Genomic DNA, 27696 nt, shown 5'->3' with positions numbered 1-27696 from the left:
TTGGAGCTATTGGTCGCAATTAGCGGAAGATTTCGAAATCTGTGCATAACGGTAAACACCCAATTGTCAAGTGTCCAGTGGGAGTTAAAGAATTTTTGTGGAAGGCGAAGGATGCTGAAAATGTTTGAATGATTTATAAAAGTCTATCATCGCCGGAGTTATTAAATACGAAGTGCCAAATATACTACATACATACATATGTACATACATATTTATATGATTAATTGAAGCTTGACTTCCATGCCAAATGCAACACTGTCTTGCAATAAAAAAAATTGTGTGCCAAAACAACTCAGTGTGCGTTTTCAAGTCCGACGGTATAACAAAGCTAGAGCAAATGCAAATGCAAATGCAAATGTGAAAGCAGAGAAAATAAATATTTTAACCTGGCGTTAGTTTGAGTGAAGTGTTTTTGAAGCAATTAGAAAAGTTGGGAAAGTGTTAAGTATCTGACAAATAATTTGCATTGCATTCCAAATGTCAAGTCAGCTTGAAAGCAAGAAAAGTGTTTGAGTGCAAATAAATGTGGAATCGTAAGTGAATAGCCTTGAAAATCGAAGGTCTTTGAAATTTGTGTATCCAAATAAATAGATGAACGCTTATTCGCTTTCACAAGGACCTGGATTACCTTGTAAAGCCACTACCGAAGGATTATCGCACACTTCAGATCAGGTAATGTATTGCGAAAAGTATAAAAAATTTACAACAATTTAATATGTTTACTGTGACTACCGAAATCGAATAAAATTACTACTTTAATAACTACAATATACAGTTTCAAAGCGCAAGCCTTTCCTCTGACACTACTAGTACACTAGTAGTATTATCAAAAAAAAAACAAATTGTTGTCATCATCATATCTTTTCATAATAATTTGTACCTCCTCTAATACACTCACACACTTCGCCAACTAAGTATTTAGCCCAAATAATGCAGCAGATTGAAATCCACAAGCGTAACAGTTTTGTGATGACGACGCCTTCGGGAAATCTTAGTGAAGTGGAAATAATGGTGATGTTTCTCCCTCCTCCCCTTTCATGCCTGTTATACCGTTGCTTTTGTATTTCTCCCGCTGGTTCTTTTGTTTTATTTGAAAGAAAATGGACTGCGTGCCTTTATATGTTTCCTTCCATTCTGTATTTCCCTTTATCCTTTCCACTGTTTCCATTTTGTGTCTGAGCTGCAATGAACCATGGAGTGTCCAAGTGCTGTGCAATATTCGCCAACAATTTATGCTTATTGGTTCTAAGTGGCAAAAACTGCTTACAAACAAAAAATTGATGCTGTCGCAAGCGAAATTGCTTTGATATTCGTTTTTTTTTCCAATCTCTTGTGCTGAGCTGACTTCTTTCGTTTATACTTTCATTGGCATGCAATCATAAGAGTTTTATTTCTACTCCGGGTATTGCGCTCTCACGAAAAGGACCTTAATGCCGAGTTGATTATAACCCATGTATGACCTTGCAAGCATGGAAATGCGTGTGATATGTTTGGCTGTGTACATGTGTATGTATGAAGTTTTTATATCGTAATTGACCGTGTGCGTACTATTTTTATTTCTTTCATCTCATTTACCTATCACTAAATATCAGCAAGAAAATATCAAATGTCATTTCTCGAAAAAGCTATCCAAGCATAAAGATTTGCTTTTAGATAGACATTGCATGCTATTCCTACCTTCTAGACTAGGTTGTGCTCTATCGACGAAAGTTTAAAGAGCTTTCTAGTCTTAGTTGGTTTAATATTCATCCATTAGTCTCCTTAAATTAATTCTATATGCTTTCAAGACACCCAAGTTCTGATTAAAAAAAAAAAATGTTTTTCTTCATCTGTCACATATTTTGGTGGTTAAATCTATATATTAGCAAAAAATTCGTCAACTGCCAAACCACGGAGGCATTTTCGAGAAGAACCTCAAGGCAGCAATTGATGAAAATTATTTTTACTAAACTTGCCTATTAACAGATGTGTGTCGACAAGAGCAGTGTTGCATTGGAAGTTGGTACATAGGGTATATAAAAATCCACTGACTTATCAAACCGACCTCGAACTCAAACTTATATTTACTTATAGAACACATTTTTGTTAAATAAAAAATATCAATTTTTTTTTTTGCGAAATCTAAAAGCCAACTCGAAATAAACAGAAAAAGCTTATAAAAACCATATGTATCGCTGCGAAAGCCGCTGTAGTCGAATGGTAAGATGAGAGACTACCACCCAATTGAACCCGGGTTCGGTTGCTCCAATTAATATAAAAGGGTTTGTCTTCTGGCGACCACCGTTAGAGAGATAATGACAGTTCTTAAAAATCAGAGCTGCTCAGAAAAATTAGAACTGAAGCAGAAATATTTATATGAACCTGATTTTTGGGGTAATATGGATATGTGCTTATATTTTTCATTCAGTTTGCACCAATCAAATAAAGTGCAGAATAATAATTTTAACCAGGTAGCCTAATAAAAAAGAAGGTGTGAATAGCTACTTATTATATTTTGGCATTGCGCATGAAGAGTTGAATCTAAAGGCTGGTTTTTACTATGTGAAATTCAGTGGCATTTGTCGTCAAAAAGAAAACACATTGTCAAATGAGATCAAAAAGCGGTCGATTGATTTGGATCAGGATAGGTCTTTAGTCGTGTACACACGCTTCGAAATCGGCTAACTGTCAGTTTTTGGCCCATAATGATATTATGGCAAAGGTATGGATAAAGGAGATAAAGTTGTGTCAAAATATGTCGGCAAATTTTGGTGTCAAAATATGACATAGTTAAAACCAGTCTTATGGCATGGGAGATAATATTCTGTTATATCGGCGCAAAGGTGAAAATACATAGTATGTACTCTTATATGACTAGTCAACCCATCCATCAATACCATCTATCTCCACATCAATATGGAGAATCCTGCTTTGTAGCTTGTAAAAATAAGAAACATAAAATTATTCTCTGCTATAAGTGGGCAAATTTATTATTAAAAAAATGTTTATTACTTTGTCCGGAACAATCATAAAAAATATTTTAAAATGCTCACGTAAGATATCCTAATGAACTGGTTGCTGGCTGTTCCGATGGATGTTCCACGGTTTGAAGAGTTTTCAGGTTAACAGCAACTACTTACTATGCCTAACTGCGCATACTATAGTTCCGTATACGGAATAGCGAATTGGGGCTGCGAAATCGACATCGATTTTTGCAAGTAATTTATGTATCGAGGCAAAATCTAGAGCTCAGAACATCGAGTGGTTGTGCGTTGATGAATGCACTGAGCAAACAAGTCTTTTCTTTGGCGCCACTAAATTAAACCTGAGGAAAAATACCAAAAAAATGTGGATTACGATAGTGTGCACATTTTTAGTTCCACCAGATTCCTTTGTCGTGGCGTTTTCAGGAGCATTTATGTAATTTTCCGTTAGTAGACGCTGAATGATTCATCGTAAAATTAAGAGCGTTGATTACGCACTACCTTAAACATCCTTTTCAAATGCGTCTTTTCTCTTTTGCAAAATACGATGGGCTGTTTTAGTAGCAATTGGCCGGCTCACAGTGGTCTGTAATGAAAAAGTGGGGTACAAAATAGCGTAGAGCTTCGAATTCTTAACCGATTTGATAAGCGGTGGTAAACATTTCCTTCCACATACATATATACAATGTGCTCGAAATGTCAACAAAAAAAAAAAAACTATTTAAAATCGATGAGATTTCTTAGCTTCTTGTAACTTGCACTAAGACGTAATACGCTAAAAAACTCCATAGCTAAAATTATTGTAAATATAAAAAATTTTAAATTTTGGTGAAAATTTATTTATAACGTTTGAAATTTTTTGTACATTTTTTTCGTTTTGGGGTAACCCTATAATTGGGGGCACAATAGACCTACCCTAACCCTATAATTGTAATTATAAAAATAAGAATTTTTTATTTGATTACCGTTTAAAAATTTTCGTATTTAAATCAAGTGAAAAATTAATATTTTCATTATACATACACTACACATAATGGAATGATGACACTGTTTGTATATGCACTTCTGAAGGGAGGTCTGCGGCGATACATTTGCATTTGTATCGTCGAATTAAAAATTGAAAAAAAAGGTGTTGCTTATATATTATTCGATAAAAAGGCTTTTTTCTATTAATGGATACCGTTAGGCTGACGAGTTTCTGTTTAAAAAAAAAAAACTTTTCATAAAACTATATTCAGAATTGGCGTTGAAGTACAGGTGTGTCCCTTTGATACGAGTATAGATATTGCGATTTTTAAAATGGTGGTATCGTAGTTATGTGAATATGCATACATATATACACACATTGGTGTGCTTTTACTTATACAACGTCTTTCAATGCAATTTTACCCAACTAAATAAATGTTCCCAGTTGAACTGTTCACCTATTTTTTTTAAATACATATTTATATTCAAATTGAATTTTCTGTTGCTAATTTCGTTTTTTACCTCTCACACTAACTATTCAACAATTCTATTCCTTTCTTGTTCACAGACGCGTGTACCACCAAGCAGCACTCGCAATACGCCATAGCATCTTCTCACCGGAGTCCAATACTTAAGACCGTTGCATAGAGAACGGCGACTTTATCGACAAACGCAGCGCCGTGTTTTATAAACTGGCGAGAAAGTTTGCGCAGCACGTACAAAAGGACGGACGCACGCATTCGCCGCATACGCCACAACACCATTGCCGAAAACGAAACGAGTGTATAACGAACTTGGAAACTTTTCTAGAATACTCAGTGCATCAGTCGTTTTTTTTTTTTTTTTTTTTTTCATTTTCGTTCGCCTGACTCAAAAAACATTAACAAAATAGAGGGTAATAGAAAAAAAAGTAACGCCCTGCACTGCAGTTGTTGCGCTTGTTGTTAGTGGTGGTGCCATTGTCGCGCGCATTACAGCGTTGAAAACTTTATCTCAACTGGCACAGCCATCATTGGGGTGGAGGAGTTGCGCAACGTACGCGCACCGCGCCAACGACCTTGCAACACTAATGTGGCGCGCACTTTGTGTGGTTTTTTTTTGTAATTTCCTTCTAACAGAAATGGGGGCAACAATGTACGCGGCACTTCAAGCAAGTTGTGTGAGTTCATAAACTGTAGGCGAAACGAGTAGGGTGGAACTGCAAAAGAATAAATTAAGGCGAGAGCAGCTGGGCAACAAAAAGCAAGTTTAAGTGGTTTTTCAAAGCAAAATGGCAAGGTGGTTATTGGTAAACAGTAGTATATTAGCCGGTATATGGCTGTGTGCAACGTTGCTGTTGCAGGCAAGGCATGGCGACACAGCGCCCACTCACCATTTGACGGTCAGCGTTGAGGGCAATACACCCACGCTGATAGTAACGTCGGCGGAAATTGGCATCACGCCAAGAACACTGCACGCCAGCACGAGCACCACGGCGGCTGCAAAAGCCACGACTGCCAAGGTTGAGGCGGCTGCAAGCGCAATCACAGAGCGCCGTAACATTGATGAGCTCGGCAGCAAAGGAAATGTGCCGAAACTGAAAGGCAAATCATATAAATTACATTATGGAAAAAAATGGCAACACGCGGCCAAGGAGAGGGAGAAAGGTAAGGTGAGGGTATTGAAGACACAGGTCGCATCCATGAGTTCAACGGAAGCGCCTATTGCAGGCTCCACAACAGTTTTGCCTAGTCGATTGGTCGAAACTATAACCACAAGCACCGATATACCTATACTTACCACACACACTACAAACCCGACTACAGTTGAGAGTGAACAGCACTTTGAGCAAAGTACAGAAGTCGCGACTACAGTCACAGCAAATATCGCAAAGTCAAGCGAGGGCGCATTGCCCTCAGAAAGCGTTATCGTCACCAACGCGCCATCGCTAGTTGGCAGCCATCGCAACGCACTCAACGGCGACGACAACGACAACGACGACGAGGTAAGCACGCCGGGCGCCATTGTGTCTGCGGCAACTGGCAACTTGCCACGATCCACGGAGGCGGCAACAGCAGTCACCTTGGCACCTACGAATGCTGCAGTCAGCAGGATTACAGCGGGAAGCCCCATTGAGAAGTCAGGTGCGGCTGCGGAGCTAAAAAGCTTCCGGGGTAGTGGCACGGAAGTAGACGACAAGAGAGCCGCAGAAGAACTGACTGCAACGACCGCATTTATGGAGTTACATGACACCACAGCAGCGTCAACTACTAAAGAAATATCCATACCGGCACCAAGAACAGCAGCACCAAATACAACAGCAGCAACTACATCAGCATTGGCAGTTACGACAAAGCCAATCTCGGCGACTACAGCAAATGCGCCGATGATTGCAATCCAAATTGAAACGTTGCCAAAGGCGATAACGGCAACGATAAAAGCAACAGAACAAATAACTACAGCAGCCGCAACAGCTACAAGCGCACTTCCTACCAACAACACCAAGCATCAAACAGCAAAAACAATGCCAACAACAACCATCGAATTTCCGATAGCTGATGAAGTTGCTGGTGTCAGTCAAAGTACTTCGACAGTACCAACATCATACAACGGTAATTCTGTCACCGTCAGCGCAATAATGGAAATGAGCTCCGTCATCGTTGGCGATAATCTGCCTCAAACGCCCATTCCACCAGCGCGCAACACAACCGCTGCAATAAGGCTACCCAAGATGAACGTCAGCACGGCGACAACCAGTGTGGACATGCTGCAAGAGGCAACTACTTCAATTTCAACTACGACTAAAAAACCTGAACACCCATCTGTTGGTACAACAAAAAGTGTGCAGACAATCCAAACAACAGCGGAGGTAAGCACGGACAGCGGCATCATTTTTATTGACGATGTGTCTGATAACCGCGAAGCCAAGCGAAACGAGTCGGAGGGAGAGCTACAAAACGATGAAGCCAATATTGGCAGACACGGCGACGTAAAGGATACCAGCAGAGGCACAGACGCAAACAATTCAGGTACGAGCGATAGTGATGGCATCATAAAACTTATTGACTTGGAAAAACATGATTTAAAATCGATTTCGAAGGCGAAAAAATTACGCAACGGCAGCAAGAGTGGCGATGTTGACGCCGCGGACGATGATGATGGCCATGATGGTGTCAAGAAAACAAGAAAGAAGCAACTAACCGATAAACATTACTTGCTCGTGCCTGATCTCAGTGTGAGCGAGGAATTTCATGTTGAAAATATGACCGCCCCCGGGACAATAAAAACATCGCTTGTTGACACTGTGGATGATTTAAAGAGCGCAAACAAAGCCACCGAAAATGGCAATAACGGCGGAAGTGATGTGTTGACGAAAACAATGCCGAACATTGGCGTGAAAAATATTTCCACTAGCAGCACACCAGCACCAACGTCTGCATCCGCACCACACCAAAGAGCAAATATAGAAAACTCTACGGCAGCCACACCCACGCTAAGACCAGTACACAATGGCTATTTGGGTCCCATTCTCATGGAGGAGATGCGGTTTACGGTTAAGCACGCAAACCTGAAACCACAACAACACCACGAGTCCACCATAGAATCACAACTGCGTGACGGCCGCATTGTGGAGATCCTTGCGCCCACCGCACTGGTGGAGCAAACCACTGCTGCGCCGGCGATGACATTGAATAGAGCGGTGAAAAGCGATCCAATAAGCGCAACAACTTCAACGCCAGCGCCTGTTTCAACCACTTTTGTACACGTACCTTCGGAAAAGAGTACACCCATGTTTTCTACGACTGTGTTCCAGGTTCCAGAGACATTGATCAGCACCACACGTCTGCCGTTGAGCACGAAAACCACGCACGGAGGTGAGGAAAAAACATCAAAACTATCGCAACATAAGCAGAAGCAGCAACAGTCGCGAGCATTTTCCAGCACTCCCAAGAGGTTGGGCGATGAGCGAACGGAGTCAAAAATATCTGACATTCAAGTGGAAGTCTACGATTCCACAGTGGACTCCATTGTATCATCCACAAATTTCAAGGATAGCGATGGCTTTTACGCCCTACCACTGGAAGCTGAGGCGGATGCACACGGCGGCACAACTAAGCCACCAGCTGCGCCGCAGGAACGCTTCACCCAATATGTAGTGGACAGGGCCGACTATGCCACACAGGAGTCAAGTGTGGCCCCACATTTAAGTGTGGCCTTCGGTAAGCCCGAACCAGCAGCAATCGAGATACATATTAACGTATCTGAGGGCATCGGCAATGAGAGCGAAGATTTAGAATTTTCATATCGGCAGCCAGATTACACAGGCAGCAGCTCAAGAACCAACCCCATAGATGAACTGATGGCCAAAACCGCTAAAGCTATTTCGATGAAGCCACTTTCTTCGGGCAGCAATGATTCCGCTGCTCGAGAAAACGTTCAACGTGGCGATGAGATTTTAGTTGTAGAGATAATCGATACCGGCGACAATAGCACTGAGGGTGCGGTTAGTGCTGAAAATGCCAATCCGATATTTACATTTCGCTCAGATTCCGATTCGGATATTGAGCTGAAGGATATCAAATACTTTCCACCTGAGGTCAAAGTGAAACCGCCACAAATGTCCGACGAACTCTTCTTGGCAGACCTAAAGCGAGAGAATGCGCTGCCAAAACCACCTTTGCCCCCACCTCCTCCGCCGCGTAAGCCGACCATAGATCGCGACTCGGACACAATTTTTTACATTTCCAACACCGAAGTAAAGGTGGGCGAGTCTCTACCCACCGCAAATACAGATTATGAGCAACAACAACAGCAGCAACAGTTGCGGAAAACCAGATTGGAAAATCAATTCTTTCCGGCAAACTACTTAGCCAGCACACGTCCGAACGCTGCCAGCATGGACGAACGGTTGTCGCTGTCACCGCAACAGCATCACTATGAAGAAGACATAATTCTTTCGCCACTACGCAACACCGCCGATTCACTTAAGATATTTCGCAATCAAGGCGATGAGGCACCCCCTTTAGACGTTACCTACATTGCCGAGTCGGTGGTGGAAGTGGAGCAGTCCTCAGGTGCTGGTCCCACAACCACATTTTCAGCGGCTGCAGCGCCCTCACTGACGCCAGACGTCATCATACAGCCAGCCATATTGCCAGAAATGTCGATTGGTGTGCCAGTGATAGGTGAGCTGCCGCCGCAAATTGAACTCAAGGAAATCGATTTCATGCCCGACGAAGCAAACCAGCCGCACTCAGGCATGTACGAGAACAACATGCTGGAGGAAAATGGCAATGGAAATGGCAATGACGTCGACAGACTCGTGGAGTCTTCCGTACAGTATGGTGGCGATCTGATAGACGAGAGCGCCGGCGGTGGAGGCTTTGATGGAGTCGAGGGTTCTTATCCGTTTGGCAATCCAGCAGCACTGCACAACAACAAAGCCCACCATGCAGCCGACTATGCGCACTTCACGGTGAACCATGGCATAAGTAATCTGCGAAAGGATGAGCTGAGCGCTGATGTGGCGGGCTCCGGTGAGATGCTGGCGGCGGGCCAAACAGCCGCAGCGATGCTAAATGCCATGGAGAACGGTGAACTAAAGGAGTTACTAGCTCGTAGCGGCAACGATACGTACCCTTTGTCGATGCTTGCGAATGCCAGTTACGCTGGAGCATCCACTGAGCGTATGAGCAATGCCACCGCCTACTCGGTGTTGGAGGAACCGAATGCAATCGAGTTGGGTAAGTTGAAAACAAGCATGAATACCTATGTACAAATATGTACATAAATAAAAACATACATACATATGTAAATATTAATTTCTTTGAAGACCCCTCTTAGTTGACTTTAAAAATTAATCTCTCTTTGCAGTATTTAAAAATCATAATACGCTGGTACTTGGAGTTTTCATTGTACTGCTGCCGGTTGTACTGACTGTCTCACTGACTTGTGCCATGTGGTAAGCATAGAGCGAAAAGCCTTTTGTTATATTCTATTCATTATTTCAGTATATTTGAGATGAAGTACAGCGAGTTATACAAAGTGGTTGCATTTTTTCTAAGTCAAATGTTCTAAGAAACAGACTAATTTGGTGGGGTTCCAGAGTAAACATGCATGTGTATGTATATGTATACAAATGTGTAGGACAGAAGGATTTTTAGAATGTAAAATGGCAATATAACGTATGCGGAATGAAATGTGGACAATTTCTATGCAGACTTTAAAAAAAAAATCCGATAAACACAAGAGTCAAACTAAATTAATTTACTGCACAATTTTGCCTCTTGCTCTAACTAGCGGTGAAGTTCGGGTAGTCAAAAGGTCGGGAAGGTGAAAGCCCACAAAGCTATGGGATTCGGCGGAATATGCATGCTCATACTGAAACATTTGGGTCCTGCAGGAGTTATTTATTTTACCAAGGTCCTCACCCTGCCAATGGCCACTCTCGTCACTCCAGACATCTTTCAAATGGGGAGAGTGGTCCTACTGCTCAAAAGGGAAAACCAGCCAACAAAGCAGAGTCTTATGGTCCGACAACCCTCCTTCTCCCGGTACCGAACACACTAGAGGCCTCGCTACTCCCCCATTATACGAACCACCTCATCCCTGCGAAGCATCAGTATGGTTTACGTAAAGTGCACCATCCCTGCAAGAGAACATTTCTAGTAGCGTTAGATATGTCAAAGGCGTTTGACACCGTCAGTCACTCCACGCCACTAGAAGACATAGAGGTTTTCTCTCTCCCACAAAGACTCAAACGGTGGTCAGCGAATCATCTGAGTGGTCGACACTCCCAGGAAATAAAACGGGGGGTTCCACAGGGTGGTGTCCTTTCTCCACTACTTTAATATTTCTAAGCTCCCTCAACCACCAGACGGAGTACCAATTGTCTCTTATGCTGCGAATGGAATTGATGACTTGTGCTCGAAAGTAAACGGTTACCTCTCCGAGCATTCTCACTTCTTCACTGCAAGGAGCCTAACTCTCCCCCCTACAAAATCCTCAGCTGCCCTCTTCACCACCTGGACGAAGGAGGTCAGATTGCAGCTGGGTATTCACGTCGATGACGAACCAAGTCCGATGGAAAGTGACCAGATGTCTTCTGATATCGTCACAACACCACTTGCATGACGAAGCGCAAATGTTCCCCTTTAAGTGGCACAACACAATGCTCTGCAACCAATACTTAGTAGGGAGCCACAGACGTGGACAGCCGAACAGACACTTGCTTACAGCGGAGCCCTCGCCAAGGCACATCAGAAGGCATCTATACGTACTTACGGGCGAATAGGTTCATAAAGAAAGCTCAGAACCGGACAGCATATCGACAGGCCTCAAGTTACTTAGACTCCAGAACTGACTTGGGCAAGTCCGAGCGTCGTTTGCCAAGGGAGACTCTGACCACATTAGCCCCACTTCGCTCTGGCCACTGCAGCAGGTTGAACTCGTACCAGTGCAAACTGGATACATATGTGCCCAATCAGTGCCCAGCATGCGGAGAGACACCCCACGACTCGAAACATCTCTTCGCATGCGCACTAAACCCCACTCAACTGACGCCTCTGTCCCCATAGACGGACCCTATAGAGGCTGCACGCTTCTTGGGTCTCATGCTAGTTGATCTTGACGACAACGATTCAGGCTCTTGGTGATCTGGGCGGGTTTGTTGTAGCCGCTACATTAAACGTGTTAAATTATACACAATTTTATACACTGAAGATAATGTATTTTGTAAGATAATTATGCCTCCATTTTCGACCAAAACACGTATTTGTCGAAAAATGTAACAACTCGTGAGATTTGCTCATAAAAATAGATGCATACAGTAAAACATTTTTTAATCCTTTAAAGCCTTAAAGCATTTGCAAGTATGTCGCCGCTGTCAATGGTAAAAATAGCCCCAAGCTTCAAACCCTTTTTCCACACTCCAAGATTGATTGCTTTCACTTTCCGGTCTGGGTATTTGGCGCCAGCTCTGTGCACCCTTTCCTTTACGCTTCGTGAGACCGTAACCAATTTGCAGCTGAGCCTTTGGCTAAGCATTGTTACACGTACATAGAAGTATATATGTACAAGTATATGTATGTGGATGATACGCCTGGTTGCTTGTCACAATGCTTCTGCGCCCACAGTCGCATGGCAACCGCGCCAACAGCAGTCAAGTTGTCTGCAACAAATCGCCGATAAGTGCTGAGCAATGTTTTTGATATTCAATCAGGCTGAAGCAAATTACACTTAAACTATTACTTTGACTGGCTGGAGTAGCAATTACTCGCACCTTTTCGCAGGTACGTGTGCTCCTCTTTGCCGTTTCTAAGGCAACTTAAATTGAATAGAGTCAAACAAAAAGGGGCTGGGTCAGCCGTCGAAGAGTATGAAGAATGGCTTGAGCTTTTTAAACTGCTTCAATAGAACTTGTTTACCCACTTTTCTTATCGTTAGTTAAATTCAAATCTTCAGGAGTTCGATAAGGTGCCTTTGAAGGCAGAGTTCACTGCTATGAACTTCTTCTTGTCTTTGGGTTAGCAGAACAGGCCGTGAGACTTCAGCTCAGGCTAGGTTTAGTAGACGTGTGTAAAGACTTAACCGTAGTGAATTTCCTCTGTTAGTGCCAGAAGGAGAAAGACCCCACTAGATCGCCCATTGCACAGTGGTTCAAAACTGTCATTTACTGTTCATAATTCTCCGGAGCCATCATTTTTTAATCAATCTGATAAATGTTTTTTTACGAACGCTTTTAAAATTTTCAACAGGCCAGTTAAGCCCGATTTTTCAATTTTTGTTTGACTATAATTAGCTTTTTTTAGTGCAAAATGTAGTAAACGTAGCAATTTTGAAGAAAAATATTACTTTTTTTCGGTGAATAAATGTTACATAAAAATAACTAGTTGCGAAAACAATTATAGAGTTCCCCCAAAAAGGAAAACAATTTGAAATGTTAAAAAAAACTGTCACCATCTTTTTACCCCAATCATTTCAGCCGAGAATACTTGTTGGAATAGTCCATCGCTAGAAACTCACGAAGTGCATTAATTCCCTAAGTATTCATAGTTGTCCCGTTTGGTCCGTATGTATGGCATACTCGTCAATTTTTCTAGATCGAATGTCCAAGCCGTGTTGGTTTTCTCAACGGCTACTGCCTGGGAAATAAAATAAGAGTGACGAGACGCAGAAAATCTTCTATGCGGCTTTCCCAAATAATTTTCTACTTTATTATTTTGAATCCTAATGCTCTTAGAGAAGCTCGGCTGTCTTACTTATCGAGTCGCGCCTAAAACAATCACGTCTAAAAAAATCGAATCGCTGCTTAAAATAAACAGTTGCTGTATCTAAAGCACCTTCATCAGCTTTATCCATCTTCGAGCTGTCGGTATTAATTAGAAATCCTGAAACAGAAGTTCTGAGAGGACATAATTTCGAAAAAAACTGGGAAGGACTACAATAACGCAATTTATTTTTTTGTTTAGAATTGAGTTGAGCCTTGTCACTAAAAACTGTTTGTTTATGTCGTCTCCTTCTAAGGACAGGTCCAAGCATATGCACTTAAATAAGTCCTCAAAACTAAAGTTCGTCTTTTAAAGCGTCATTCGTTTCTGCAATTTCTACCTACGAGTACATACTCATATTTCTAGCAATGCTGCCCAGTTCGTATCGTATTTGACAAATCCGCTCTTTTATCCTAACAAAGCATACTGAATGGCTATGCAATAAATTTCCCTCTTATTTTTCATTTACTACGCAAAGTCGAAATTGCGAGCATCTGCGGGAGCACGTCCTTTCCTTCCGTTGCCTTAGCACTTCGGACAGGTGTGGGAATTGTATAACGACCACAAATAAATGCAGGTTAAGACATCTTTTTCGACGAAGACAACAGATAGTGTTGTAAACTAATGCGCTGCTCAACGAAGTTGGGAATGGCAGAAATGGGGAAAATAAACCCACAATGCTACGCCGTATTAGCCACAACAGCTGGTGGTTGGATAACAAAAAAGGTAGAGGAAAGGTGTGCGCAAACAAAACAATGTGGTAAGCGGGGGCGAAACTTATGTGGTTCTACAGATTCACTTTAACTCAGGACAAGCAGAAGAAGGCGAGGCGTTGAAAAGCGAAAGCGTTAGCGTGAAACAAATGCGATGCCACTTGAGTGACTGATATTTCTGTAATACACCAGTACAAGTATTTTGCAGTTCCTTATACTATTTGCTTATTGTCAGTATTCATGTGTGAGTGAATTTAATCCAGCGTCTTAGCGCCGTTGCGAAGCTGTGAAAATATACATATATGGGCATTCGACCACGTCGGGTTTCGGTCGCATTGCAGGACGTTTTTTTTGACTTTGTCTAATGTACATATTAATTTGAAAAGAAAAAAATGAATAAAAAGTTTTGCAGAATGTAAGGGTCGCCTTTTTACATTTTTCGTCATATTCCAGTGGAATCTTAAAGTGTGAGGAGTGTATCGAGGAAAACATTTTTTTATTCTAAATTTCATTGACCTCAAGTAGCCTGTACTAGCATTTACCCGCCATATATGAATTCGTATCGTTTGTAAAATAATTGAAAGAGAGTGAGCGCGATAGCTTAAAAAATTTTGTTTATTCTAGCACGAAAGTCTTAAAAAAAGCTCCCTTGCCAACTTTTATCCTGAAAAGCTCTCTATATAAAGCACTTGAGCATGTTTAAAAAGGAGATGTATACTATATAATTTTCTTAGCTCTGCTGCAACAATCGCAATGGAAGGGTTTGCAAAACACTGGCCTAACATTCGAGAGATCCGACATCGAATCCTCGGGCAGCGAAATTAATTTTTTGATTAAATCTTTTGTTCTTTTTAACCGATTTCAATAAAGGAGGAGGTTATCAATTCGTCGGAATATTTTTTTGTTTTGTAGTGTCTCGGAGGTGGTCCCTTGATCCGATCATTGGATCATAAAAAAATTAACGGAACTCCTAAATTGTTATATGAGATTTGATGTCGGTTTTGTTTTTTGCTTAAAAATTAATTGCTTTAATTTAACTTTCTTTTAATTGTAAGATTTTATCGATTTAAAGAGAAATTTTGTTTTTCATATTTATTTTATTTATTTTGTAGAAACTTGTTTTATGAATTTTTCCCTTTTTAATTGTTTTGTTTTTCATTTTTAATTAGATTTTCTTTTAACTATTCGATTTTATTGTTTAAACAGAGCAATATTTACTTCATTATTTTCATTTAATTTTTAGAAAATGGTTTATTAATTTTTCTTTTTTAGATTTTTACAAAGTTTTTTTATTTACATATTTTTTAATTAAATTTTTTCTAATTTTAATTTAATTTTTAGACATCTATATTTTCTAATTTTGTTTTAATTTTTTAAATAACAATATATTAATTTTAAAATGAAAAATTTTTTTATGTCATTTAATTTTTAGGAACTCATCTTAATCTTTACATTTTCAATATTTTTTTTTTATAACTTAAATATTTGATTTATACATTTTTCACGCTTTTTTAACTATTATTTTTTCTTTTTTTGATTAATTTATTTTTTTTTTAATTTTTTGTTTTTATTGTTTTAAAAGGAAAAATATATACTTTTAGTTAAATTTAATTTTTGGAAAACTCACTGCTAAAATACAAACAGAAAAACGCTAGACCTTCTCGTTATGTAGCGGATCTTTTAATAAGTCTTTCGAGGGACCGAAAAGAGCTTTCAAGAGAGTTGCCAGAATTGGCGATTGCCATACGAAATACTTTTGACTTTCGAAAGACTGTGATGAGCTGAAAGACAATTACCATAGATACCCCGTAAAGCTCACCAAAAATCATTGAACTTTTGCTAAAGAAGTATCTCGATTATTCCAGTTTAACTATTTGAAAACAATTGTTTGTCACCGAAAAATGTAAAAGGCGGCCCAAGGTTCAGCAAAAAAAAAATACAAATTTTTTTTCGAAATTGCATTGCAAAAATATTTTAGAATCAGGGGTTTGAAAGCGAAACTTTTTTTGTTTGTTGCAAAATGGTATGGTCTAAAATATATATCATTGAGCCAAATTCGTTTTTTCTTCGTTATTTTGAAGTTACAAATATACAACGAATGAGATTAACAGTAGTTACAAAATCGTATATATTATTTCAATACCACCTGCACCTCATACAGGCAATTAGTTATCTTAATTCTGTCGTTGTGATACCACAGTCCAGGTTCATAATGAATTTCATTAGGTCTTTCACATTAGCTGACTTAGCGTCTCTTGAGTACCGCCTCGCGATATCGTGTTATACTATTGCAAGGATTAGGGCATTTATAGAGGACATAGATTGGAAATTTGAGGGATGGTCTTTCTGTATTCCTACCTATCAAGCAATGCCAATTCTCCTTCTCCGCGAAAGCATGTATGTATGCAGCTCGTTCGTTTTTGAAGCCACATTTTTTGAGACGTTGTAGGGCTTCTTCGAGTCCACAATGTGACCCTGGTGGTATAGTTCTAAACCACTGGGTGAAAAGAGGAAAATTTGTATTATGAGATGGAAAGGCGTAATGCCACATAGCTTCCCCTTTAGGTTGCATATCGCTACCCTATCGAAGAGTTTCCATGTATATATCTGTGCGGTACGAAATGAGACTAGTACAGGACCTAAAACTAGGGCACTGCTACCAAAAACTCTTTAAATATGTATATAACTGTTATTTTCCGCCTTAAGCTACTCGTATTAAGCCACGCTATTTGAGCTACTTTAACTTGACACATGGAAAGAATTAAGAAACTCTAAGAACAAAGTAATTTTTTTTTTTTCAATAAACAATTGGTTGAATTCACGTCAAGAATGCGTCTTCGACATTCCAAGGCTCTGAGTACTAAGCACATATGTATGTATGTAAGTGTAACACATGTATTACAGTTAGCCCAAAAAGTCACTTACGAGCACAGTTTGAAGTGAAAAAAATGCCAGTGGTTCCAGTTACGACACCCAAATCAAATTCTAATGACGGTAGTACTGGCTGTGAAAGTTTGAGAGAAAAAGGCTACATAAGCGGCAAAGTTTTAAGAAGATTATAAAATCGCGCTTAGCAGTAGCGTGAGGCATACTAAATATGAAACGAAAAGCAATAAAGTAACAGTAAACGAAAATGCCGCCAAATTGGATTTCAAGCAATGGTTCGCTGCCAGCTATTTGAGGTTGTAAATTGAATCAGTAAATGGGCAAACTTTTGATGTCAAGCCAACTTTTGGCATTCACATTTGTTGTGCGCCATACGAAACGCAAGTGCAGCAGATTATAGCACCGAATGAATAAATTATCTCAAGAAATGTGACACTTGACTGCGGTGTTTTTGGAATTCTTAAATTTGTGTTGTAAAATTGTAAAGCTTCTGGGATTTTAACAGTAAAATGCCATGATTATTGCTGTAGGCACTACTGTTTGGCAGGGACATTTCAAAATTGCAAATAGATATATTAAAAATCGCACTCAACATTTTGCCAAAGTATGAGTATGTAAGAAATTGGGCCAGGGTTGGTTGGCCCAAAAGGCTCCTTACGTACATATTTTAACGGCTGCTTAGATGCTCAGCTCGTCTTAAATCTACATGAATTATTGTGACATGAGCGCAGATCTTCCACCACTTCTCGCTTGACGCTAACATATAGTCTGGTATGCCGATATCCTGTACCATGCTTCGTGACTCAGAGGCGTATCGGGAGCAGGAGAACATTATGTGTTCCGTTATTTTCTCTTATTCCTATGCCGAAATTTATTCAGATACTCACGATAAGAACCGTTGCTCGAGAGAAACTGGCTTAGATGAAAACTACACTCTCAGTGAGACTTATTCAGCCGTGTTTCAATGTCAGAGATGAGCTTGTGGGTCCACCTCCCTTTTCAGAGTCGTCCCATCGTTTCTGCCAGATTACCATAGAACGACACCTTTCTTCTCTGGCTATTGTCTTTCGCGTTAGACCATTGCTGTCCTCAGACAGGTGATTATATATTCTTTTCATCTCTTGTGCGATAATGTCTACTGGGACCAGCGATTACAAAGGATGCTTCGTCAGAAATTGTGCGGAATCCGCAAACAGCTCTCAGTGCACTTAAGCGATACACGGTTGTTGGTTTCTGTGCATAACATTTTACCTTCACTACTTCGTCACAAATCGGAGGTAGGACGTACTTCAGAAGGCCGTTTGGAGAGTTTTTTTTAATACCTCTGTGCACAAGTGTGCGCGGATTTACTAATTAATCGCATTTTGATTGCATTGTCTTCGACTTTTGACTAATTGAGCCACTTATTTAATTGTATTTACAGCATAGATGTTTCACTTAATATTTTAATTTAAACTAAATTACATATTCTTTGCACAGGTACCTCTATGGAAAGTTCTATGGCTCACCAAATATTCGCGATGCAAATCAGGCCAATGGGAGCGTTACAAATGACAAGAAAAATGGAGATGGCGAAAATTCCCAGGAAGAGGTATGTAGTGAATACTCGTCGGCTAAAAGTCTTAATTAAACATTACAAGATATAAAGTACACTTAAATCAATAGGGGCTTACAGTTGTTACATACATTATTACAAAAATATTAGTAGGTGGTTGTGGCTCACCTTAAATTCATTCCTAGCCTAAGTTGTGCAAAATAAAATAAAATAAAATTCACAAATAAGACTGCAAAGTGCGATGAAAATTTAAATTTTCATCAACTTCGCTCACTAATACTTATATGTATATATGTATGTTAGTATGTCTACCATTATACCTGTGTATATATAATTCAAAAGTCAAAAGTCGGGGTGTTTTGGTTTTTGTGTTTTCCACGCCATGTTGGCACTCCCTTCGACTCCAGCATGCTTATTTGATTCTTCTTGTTCCGCCATAATCTGACAGCTGGTTGGAGGCTGAAACTTTAATTAAAACGGAGATAGAAAATGCCACCAAAGTGTGGTGCAGACGTGCACAAGCAAAGCTAGTACTTCCAGTCAGGGTAAGCAACGGACACATTCACACACACACACACACACACACACAGGAAGTGTTTGCAACATGTCTCATACAACTCGCAAATTAAATCTCCGTTTCGGTCTGATTGCAAGTTCGTGAGAGCCGCTGTTGGCAGATCGGCGCTGGCTGCCGCAACCAGACACCATTTCATTGTAAGCATCTGGCGGTTTTACTTGACATTTGCTGTTTGAAAGCTCCCTCGGACGTTCAGCAGCCCACCACCACTCACCTCACTAATTTTTGGCTGTTGTTATTATTGTAGCGGCTTTAACTCACTCCGTTTGTTTACGCTCTTAGTCTTTGATTTTGCTACGACCACATTTTAATTTCTAGCAAATTTGATGGTTACTCCTACTTTTGGAGGGGACAACAGTTAGTTGCCATACTTGCCTTTACTTCACCGCAAACATTCTGTTTACGCTGCAGTTTTCAGGTTTTCATAAGTTTTTCACTGCGGTCTAGATATTTTGCAACAAATTGGCCAGGAACACTGTCACGCACGTAGAAAATATTTAAGGGATGAGTTCTATACATATGTATGCATTTTTATGAGTCTTTCCATAATAATCATACAACATTGAAAATTAGTACAGAAGTACAGCTAAAAGAGTGGATCTGCAGTGTGTTGTAATAAATCCTATGCCTTTTGTTGTCATGCCCACTGAAATTTAAGTTTGTTTGAGATTTCAAAGGTAATATTTCTTTGAAAGAGCTTTTGGCCTGTCTGTTTCCTTTGCATTTTGTCTAGGATGCCGCTTTCCTATACTATACGAACTGGCAAAAGTTGAGCTGCTTTTCTTCGCAGAGCATGCTCGAGTCTAAGTTGAGTGCGGTCAGCTAAACTGTACCACGAAAATTTCACCGAATCACGGATTTTGAAAAAAAATCATTATTTATTTGACACTCTTGCAGATACATTTTCGTACCCCATCATTCATTTCACGTATGTATAATTGTTGTAAATTACTGTCTTTTCAATAATTATATTTTTTTGACAGTAATTTTCTTTAAAAAGGAAAAAATTTTGATCCCTCTAATTTTAAAAGTAATTTCATAGCTGAACATAATTATTTTATCCAGCGAGATCTCCTTCTTAAAAACTTTAAACACCATTTTCATCTATTTCGGTAACTGTTCTCGTTCTCGAGATACATATTAAATTTTGTCTCGAAAAAGTTCATTTTCCAAATTGTGCGGCATTGAAGGATAAGCATTTCGGCTTTTTTGCCCCTTCGCTAAATAGATCAACGCAATTGTCCCGCGTTTTTGGCGGCGACTTCACCATAAGAGGTTGCGGTAGCTGAATGTCGCACAAAGTTTACTTTGGTATAACTCCATTCTGATTTCTTACCGACTGGTTCTGATGTTTTAGACGGTGAGTTTATCGTGAGTGATAGGAATAGGTAATAATTTCAGTACTAGTTGTGAATTCAAAATGTGCGGCAGTTCCTAGCGCAATTCAGCCCTCGTCTTTACTCATCTCCCACGAAAGCATACGATTCCCTGAAACACTTTTCCTCATTCTTAAGAGTGTATTTTCAAGTTATTTATACATATGGAAACAAATCGTTTCGGATTCGTTCCTGTTGGAAAATTATTGAAAATTTTGCAAAATTATTAATTTTTGCCAAATTTTTAATGTGCGACTCACTTTCAGCCAGTGAGTCTGGCAGTTTGTACTTTATAACGTTAAAAGTGAATTTTTAATCTAAATATATCTTAACATCTGTCAAATTTCTGTTGTAACTTTGCCCCATTTTCTCATGCTGGCACCTTGCTGTCGTAACATTCCAATCAATTTGTTCCTAATGTTAATGGCACGGTAAAATGAAAATTGAGTTGTCAAACTACGAAATGATAGTTGGTGGTAAGAAATTCGGTAAGACAGATATGTCTTACCAGTGGAAACTAGAATGTGTAGATTTGGTGTTACGAATGCGAAGTCTTAATTAAATGGATTGTAATGAACGTGAATTTGCCTAACGTGCATTAACGTAGTAACCAATTTCGTATTATATATCACTTTCACATTATAACATTACTCTAAACATTTGTGCATCATTCTTGCAGTTCTACCGTTTAACGGCGAAAACCATGCCATTCATCTTCATCTATTTTCTCTGTACGTTCTAGTCTAACATCGACACAGCGACTTCAATTCCAAAACAACATTTGCCGTCCGTCACCGAGAATGTCACCAACGGAAGCTGCCTCAAAGCAATGACCAACTCGCATTCCGGCGAGTGCAATATCACGAAACCGTCCAGCTATCCAACAAACAACATTTTGTGCAATGGTGTTAGTGGTGCTGCTACAGTTTTCAGTGTCGATGAGAGGGCGTTGCTGTCATCCGAGACTTCGGTTGCAACCCCTTCCTTAACCTCAATAGCATCGCCACTAAATCTAGACAACAACAATAAGTTGAAAATTCAAGCCAATCTGTCCAACAACTCCGTCCAAGAGAACTTTACACGTCCTAATGGTTCTGTCACGAAGATGACTTTGAAAAACAATCACTTGATCGTTGAGACTGAAGAGCGACACGTAAGTGCTCGATGTTGAACATTGAACGTTGAACGTTGAAAGTTATTTGGTGTTGAGTGTTGAGTGTTAAGTGCTCAGTATTGGGCACTTTTAAATGCAGTTGTTGGTGTTGTTGTCGTTGTGCTTGTGTTTAGGTGATGGGCGAAAATAAGGATTTGTGGGGTTTATTTGCCAATTGACAGTCGATTGGCATAGACAAAGGCCCATTTACAGCACCTACACATACACATGCACGCACACTCGCCCACTCGCCCACCTAAATACTTAAACACTCAAACGGTTCAACGTTCGCCTGCTTGTTTAACTTCTTCTTCTAAATACTTCTTCTGCACTTTTTCTTATTTGTTTGCTCTTCTTTGTCGTTAGTTATTGTACTCGTAGTCATTGTTATTCTTACCTTTCTGGGTACTCTATTTGTCGTTGTTGTTTGCTTGCTCTTGTTGTTGTATTTATACATATACATACCTTTATATTCGTACTTGTTCTTGTTCTTGTTCTTGTTGTTGTCGATGTCTTTGCCGTTAATTTCGTTGTTGACATTCAAAGTCCTTTTTGTCGCCTCAAATATTCTCTATCCATCACTGTATCCGGCTATCTGCACGTATGTACATACGTTCATACATATTATCATTCATACGTGTACAAACATGCGAACATTGCTGGTGGAAATGTATTTGGGTGAGGGTAGCCACCCTGCAAAGCACCATATACTCCAACTCTGCATTACATCGTAGTAGCACAAAAGTACTCCAAAGGATTACTCCATGAAACACCTACCTCTCGGCAACACAGCCTAATAAACATCGTGTATGGATTACGATCAAGGCATATTCAACAAGGTAGAAGTGACAATTCAGTCGAGCTCTCTCATACCTGACTGTAATGTCAAAAAAATGTAAACAAAGAAATTAACCCTTTGTTATGCATTTACCATATTTGATAGAACTCAACATCTTTGAAATGAAAGTTTTTGTAAATATGAAAATATTTAAAATCTCGTTAGAATCAGCTTCATTTAATTTAATGAATTTTCGGTTTAATGTAAATGTGGAAATGCATTCTTACACAAAATTACACACTAAATGAAACACACTCATTTATAAAACCGTTTTGACAATTTTCTTGCTTTTACTATCCCAATGTTTTTGAGCATTTATTTTTTTATTCAAATACTTAATTCTAAAGAATATTAAAAAAAGTTTGATTCTTCTAAATTTACATCAGAACTTAACTTCAATAATTTAGATATTAAATTTTTGCTATTCGAAATTTCCTTTCCATTAAATTTATTAAAAATTACTTTCAGTTTCTTTATGTCAACAAGGAATACTGATTTAGGTTTTATCAGACCAATCTTTGAAATTTAGCCTTTCTATGTATGTATATGAAAGGGAAATTGTCTTTTCATATTCAGTATGATAAATCCTGCACCTGGGACCAAACGCGTCCACTTAGAAATACTCGGCTGCGATAGGCAACAAATAAAGTCACGACCACACGTGAAGAGTCACCTAATGAAACATCGCAGCAATTTGCCCACCGTTGTCGATTCCCTTGACATTTCGAAGGTTTAAAATAACGCACAACTTTGTTGTCCAGGCTCTTGACAAACACAACGCACCGCTCGCAATTCCTTTTCATTTTATTATGTATTTAAAATCAGTCGCACAGCTCATAATTGAAAATGTATATAAAGAAAAAATTTTGAATTGTATAGGGTTAAGAATTGACATTTCTGTCGCAGTTCAAAAGAGAGAAATGTCGAATCACTTCTACCTTGTTATACCTTGATTACGATCGCGAAAACACGAGCATTGGTCGGGTAGAGAGTTGGTCCGCTACTGCCTTACAGAGGAGAACTTAGTAAGTACTCCAATATGGCACAAATAGACCACATAGTCTAACGATTTTTGGAGGGCAGTGCCTTACATGTTTATTATTTCTTGAAGCTAAATTTTAATACATACTTGTTAGTGTGCTGCCAATACATACATGTAAATATTCTGTATCCTGTGCCACCACCTTCTTGTGTGTACTTGTTCCATACTCACATTCAAAGTTAATCTATACTCTTTTGAATATATATAAATACCTATGTATTTAAATGTTTAGCGAGTTTATCCGTGGAGAATTAAAACAACACAGGGATAACGAGGTCACACAACTACATCTTTTGACAGCCTGGGTATTAGGAAACAATAGCGAGAGCAAAGTATTCATTGGAAGGGTTTGACAGAATACGGATTGAAAAAGTTTGAAATAGAAACCCTGCCGAAGATATACCTACATATGTACGTACGTAGATAGCTATATATATGTAGAAAAAAGTAAACGAAAATTATCAAACTAAGTATGCATAGTTTTTTTATATTTTCATTATTATTAGTATTAAATACCTACTTGAATTGAATTTCAATTTCAAACAAATGTTCGCCGTTCCTAAAAGCAGCCAATATCGATTTGTTTTAATACACTCCGTTGCATAATTATAAATCCAGTACAAACGTCTTTGAAACAACCGTCACAAGCAAGTTAGGGCAAAACTTTCTCTTGTAACTATTGCTTGGTAAAAGCTCTCTTCAAATAGAGTGTTACGTTTTTATATAGTCATAACTTAATTTAGAGGAAATGAAAAAATCTAAAAATAACTTGTTGCAAAACTATGAATCCAAAAATGAAATCCCAATAAAAAGAGTAGAACATGCAAATGTGTCTTTCTAATACTAAAGCTGTGGTCCATTGAATTTAACTAATTGAAATATGAGCCCACCATACTTAAATACAATGTCTTCATTAAAGCAGCATCCAATTTATGCCAATTGGCGATTATCAGCATAAACTGTCCTTGCTAGTACTTCCCCCACATTTTTCGTTGGGATGAGGTCAGGAGAGCGCAAGCGTCCAAACATTGTTGGTTTCCAACCAGCATTTTTTCTCCCCAGCAGCATGAATTGCAGCTTTGTCCTGTTGAAAAATCCAATATCTTTCATTGCGCTCAATAAATGGCTTGAAAATGCTCAGCTGAATGTCAACATAGTCTCAACTCTTCATTTTGTTTGAGTAGAAGGGCACCTCAAGAGTACAATGGGATGTTATTGCACCGCACGCCATCACATTTCTGCAACCGCTTTAAAAAGTAAAACGAAATATTTGTCAATATTATTGTGGTGTATTAATATGTATGTATTTCAATATTGTTATTGTCCCTATTAATTGTGGTACAAAGCTCAATAAAAATATTCAAATAAAATTAAACAGTTTTTTTTTTAAGAGTAGCACATTTCGCTGCTTTTGAACTGATGGGTATTTAATTAGATACTATTGGACTGGCTCGTTTTTGGCCACAAAGATCTAGGAAGGAACTATAAATTTGGTTCACTAGTTCGGTGTTTTCCCGCAAGGTATGCAGAAACCAGGGATGTAATAAAATATGTTTAAAAGACTTTATCCAGGATGTTTGAAATGATGAAAAGGAAAATTTGTAAGCGACTATGCGCCCTTCACTTTTTTCTGTTATTTAAAAACATCCGACATTTCATGGCCATGAAAGGCATAAAAACTCCTCCGCACTATACCCGAAAATTTAAAGCGGGCCAATCGTTGTGGACATAGGACTTTTCTGTAAAAATTTGTAGCGGCTTCTAAAGGAACTTGCGTTTTTATAATTTTTTCCAACGTGGTCATAATAAGATTCTATATTCATATATGCATCAGCTTATTATTAAAGTTTTAAAACTGCATTTTGTCAACCAAAAATGGTAAATTGATTGACTATATTAAGCGTTTGGCCGATCCTCTTCCCCTGTTTGTGGTGTATAAGTTCCCGCATTTTCGATTATCTTTTTTTTCCGATCGTAGCGGTCGCCATTTGTAATTTCCCGTCATATCTTTGGCATTTACAGTCGGATCTTAAAGTATGATACATCGAAGCTTTTTTGTCCCAATGAGAAAATTTTTTGGCTCCCAAAGTTCTCCGAAAATCATTAAACTTTTGCAAAGGAAGTATTTTGATTATTCCAGTAGAACAATTTAAAAGCAATGTTATTGACGAATGAAGGCGTCACCGAATTTTTTTCCCCGAAATTGCCTTGCAAAATTCTTGATACTCAAGGATGCACGGCCAACTTTTTTTGTTTGCTTGTAAGGTGTTATGGTCTAATGAACATTCACACGTGAAAATTTCTTATTATTCATCTTGTAACTGCCAATTTGTTTATGTACATAACTTCTTCTGTCTGCAAACACTTTAGTTGTATATTTTGTGATTGCATGTACATATTTGCATTGTGACTCCCTAAAACGAATTATGCGATTTACATAAAATAATCCCTTCTTTTATTTTCTTCTTCAACTTCTAGGATATATCGCGCGTCGCTCGTGAAACTACAATGCATTACAATACCTCCGATAAGGATGGCGTATTTGTTGTAGAAGTTGCGCGCGGCGTCGACTCCAAAAGCATTCCAAACAGCCCAACCACCGAAGAACTACGTCCCATCTATGAAACACCACCACCAGCTGCAGCTGCGGCCGCGACCTCTTTTCGATCAGACGATGAAAAGATTTTGAGAAATCACGATGAGATACAAATCCACCAACCACCAGCAGAAACTCTGCACCATCAACTACCGAGCTACGCAGAAGAAATGCCCGAACGCAGTTTACATCAAATCGTCGAATTAGAAGAACCCGCTATTTCACCACATTCGTTTAGAGATGAGAAGAAAGTCAACCTCGTACGCAATTCCAATACCGGTCTTTCGCAGTCCGATTTAAGTTCCACATCTTCGGCTGGTTCAAACAAGAGATACTCGTATGGCAATCAGGAGTTGTACACCATAGAGACGACGTCATATGCCTCGCCATCGACATCCGCAAACTTGCCGCTTTTACCTTCGAATTCACACAACGCCGCCGACGATGATGATCGCCGATCGGAGAATGGACACAGTCTTGAGCATTCACCTGCTACTCAGGGCAATAGTTCAACAGCCACAGCCAACGACAGCGCCGCTCACAATGAGCTGTGCAAGCATGAGCAAGGAAATGAGCAGATAATAAAGGAGAAGGATATAAATTCCTCTCAGCAGAGTGAGAGCGACCCTCAGCAAGGAAACGTTGCGACAGAAATTGAATTGTTCAATGAAGAGGTGTCGACAAAGCAAGAATGTGAGGTGGCTATTATAAATGAAGTTAAGGAAACAGAAAATGTCCAGACAAATGTTGTGACTGAGAAAGAGCCTCAAGATGTAGAAACAAAAGACCCAGTAGAAACTGTACAAAATGAAATAGAAAGTGTTTTCGCAAATGTGCAGATAAGCACAGAGAGTGTAGAGCATATTGACAACAATAATTCACCAGAATGTGTGGACAAGAAGCCAGAGTTGCCAGTCCCCAATGGCACTGACGACAACAAGGAATGTGTAGAAGAGTTGTCTGACCACAGTGATGCTGTCGATACCACTGTACTGCACATCTCCAGCCTTACAGAACAGCAGATAATTTCTGAAGATAATCTCATAAGTGGGGACAATGAAAGTCCACCCACGTTCCCACAAACTATAGTTGGCAATTATGGCTACGATAGCATCATTAGCCTACCAGATCCACCATCCACAGAGGAAATAAAACAACTTGGTGACTTTGCTGGTATTGAGAGCAGTCAATTAGACTCGCTTCCACCTCCATCACCTCCACCACCACCTATTTTGACCGACTTAAATGACAACAACACGAATAGTATGGAAGAGAAAACACCCACCACTAACGCATCGACCACCGAAGCAGAGTCCACAACGACACAATTAAAGTTGAAGGAGCTATTACACAACAATCTTGCAGATTCGACTGCAACTAACCAACTCACAAATGGAAATGGAAATGGTCATGACGCCACAAATGGAAATATAGCAGAGAATGCCACAGCAGAATTCGATTTAAATGGCTACGAATTGCACAATGGACATGCAGCTGCTGAGCAGTTGTTGGCAGAACATTTAGAGCTCAGTCCAGTTGCAGCCCACAACGCCGAAGGTGGCGCGCCCACTGGTAGGGTGCCTCAAACTCCACTTACACCACCAGAATCGCCACCGCTCTCCTCACCCGTGCACTACACCAACAGCGTGGGTGCCATTAACGGAATGAATGGGGTCAACAGAGGCATTTGCGGCGGTCCGATGCCCGTTGCCGTGGACGTAAATGGCAGTTAATATGAATGCTGAGCAGCAGTTATTTTATGCAGGCCATGAGCTGAGAGACT

General features: G+C 39.6%; 1 protein-coding gene across 1 annotated transcript; it reads left to right on the top strand.

Annotated features, from left to right (window-relative positions):
• On the top strand, positions 1–27696 carry LOC118751541. Its single transcript, XM_036486370.1, has 6 exons — positions 1–672; positions 4498–9652; positions 9783–9870; positions 18256–18367; positions 21027–21437; positions 25796–27696. Exons 2-6 carry the CDS (start codon positions 5200–5202, stop codon positions 27644–27646), a joined length of 6915 nt encoding a protein of 2304 aa, XP_036342263.1. The 5' UTR covers positions 1–672; positions 4498–5199; the 3' UTR covers positions 27647–27696.

The sequence above is a fragment of the Rhagoletis pomonella genome, unplaced genomic scaffold, assembly GCF_013731165.1.
Source record: "Rhagoletis pomonella isolate Grant_MI unplaced genomic scaffold, Rhpom_1.0 Rhpom_scaffold_00776, whole genome shotgun sequence".
NCBI classification, from domain to species: domain Eukaryota; kingdom Metazoa; phylum Arthropoda; class Insecta; order Diptera; family Tephritidae; genus Rhagoletis; species Rhagoletis pomonella.
Note: the sequence above shows the minus strand (reverse complement) of the source record. Positions and strands in the feature narration are given on the sequence as shown.

Bases quoted from the DNA above. Each gene is read 5' to 3' on its own strand.
- LOC118751541 (XM_036486370.1), top strand. From the start codon at position 5,200: ATGGCAAGGTGGTTATTGGTAAACAGTAGTATATTAGCCGGTATATGG. The intron at 9,653-9,782 runs GTAAGTTGAAAA...CTCTCTTTGCAG, and splicing joins ACCGAATGCAATCGAGTTGG to TATTTAAAAATCATAATACG. The intron at 18,368-21,026 runs GTATGTAGTGAA...TGTACGTTCTAG, and splicing joins GCGAAAATTCCCAGGAAGAG to TCTAACATCGACACAGCGAC.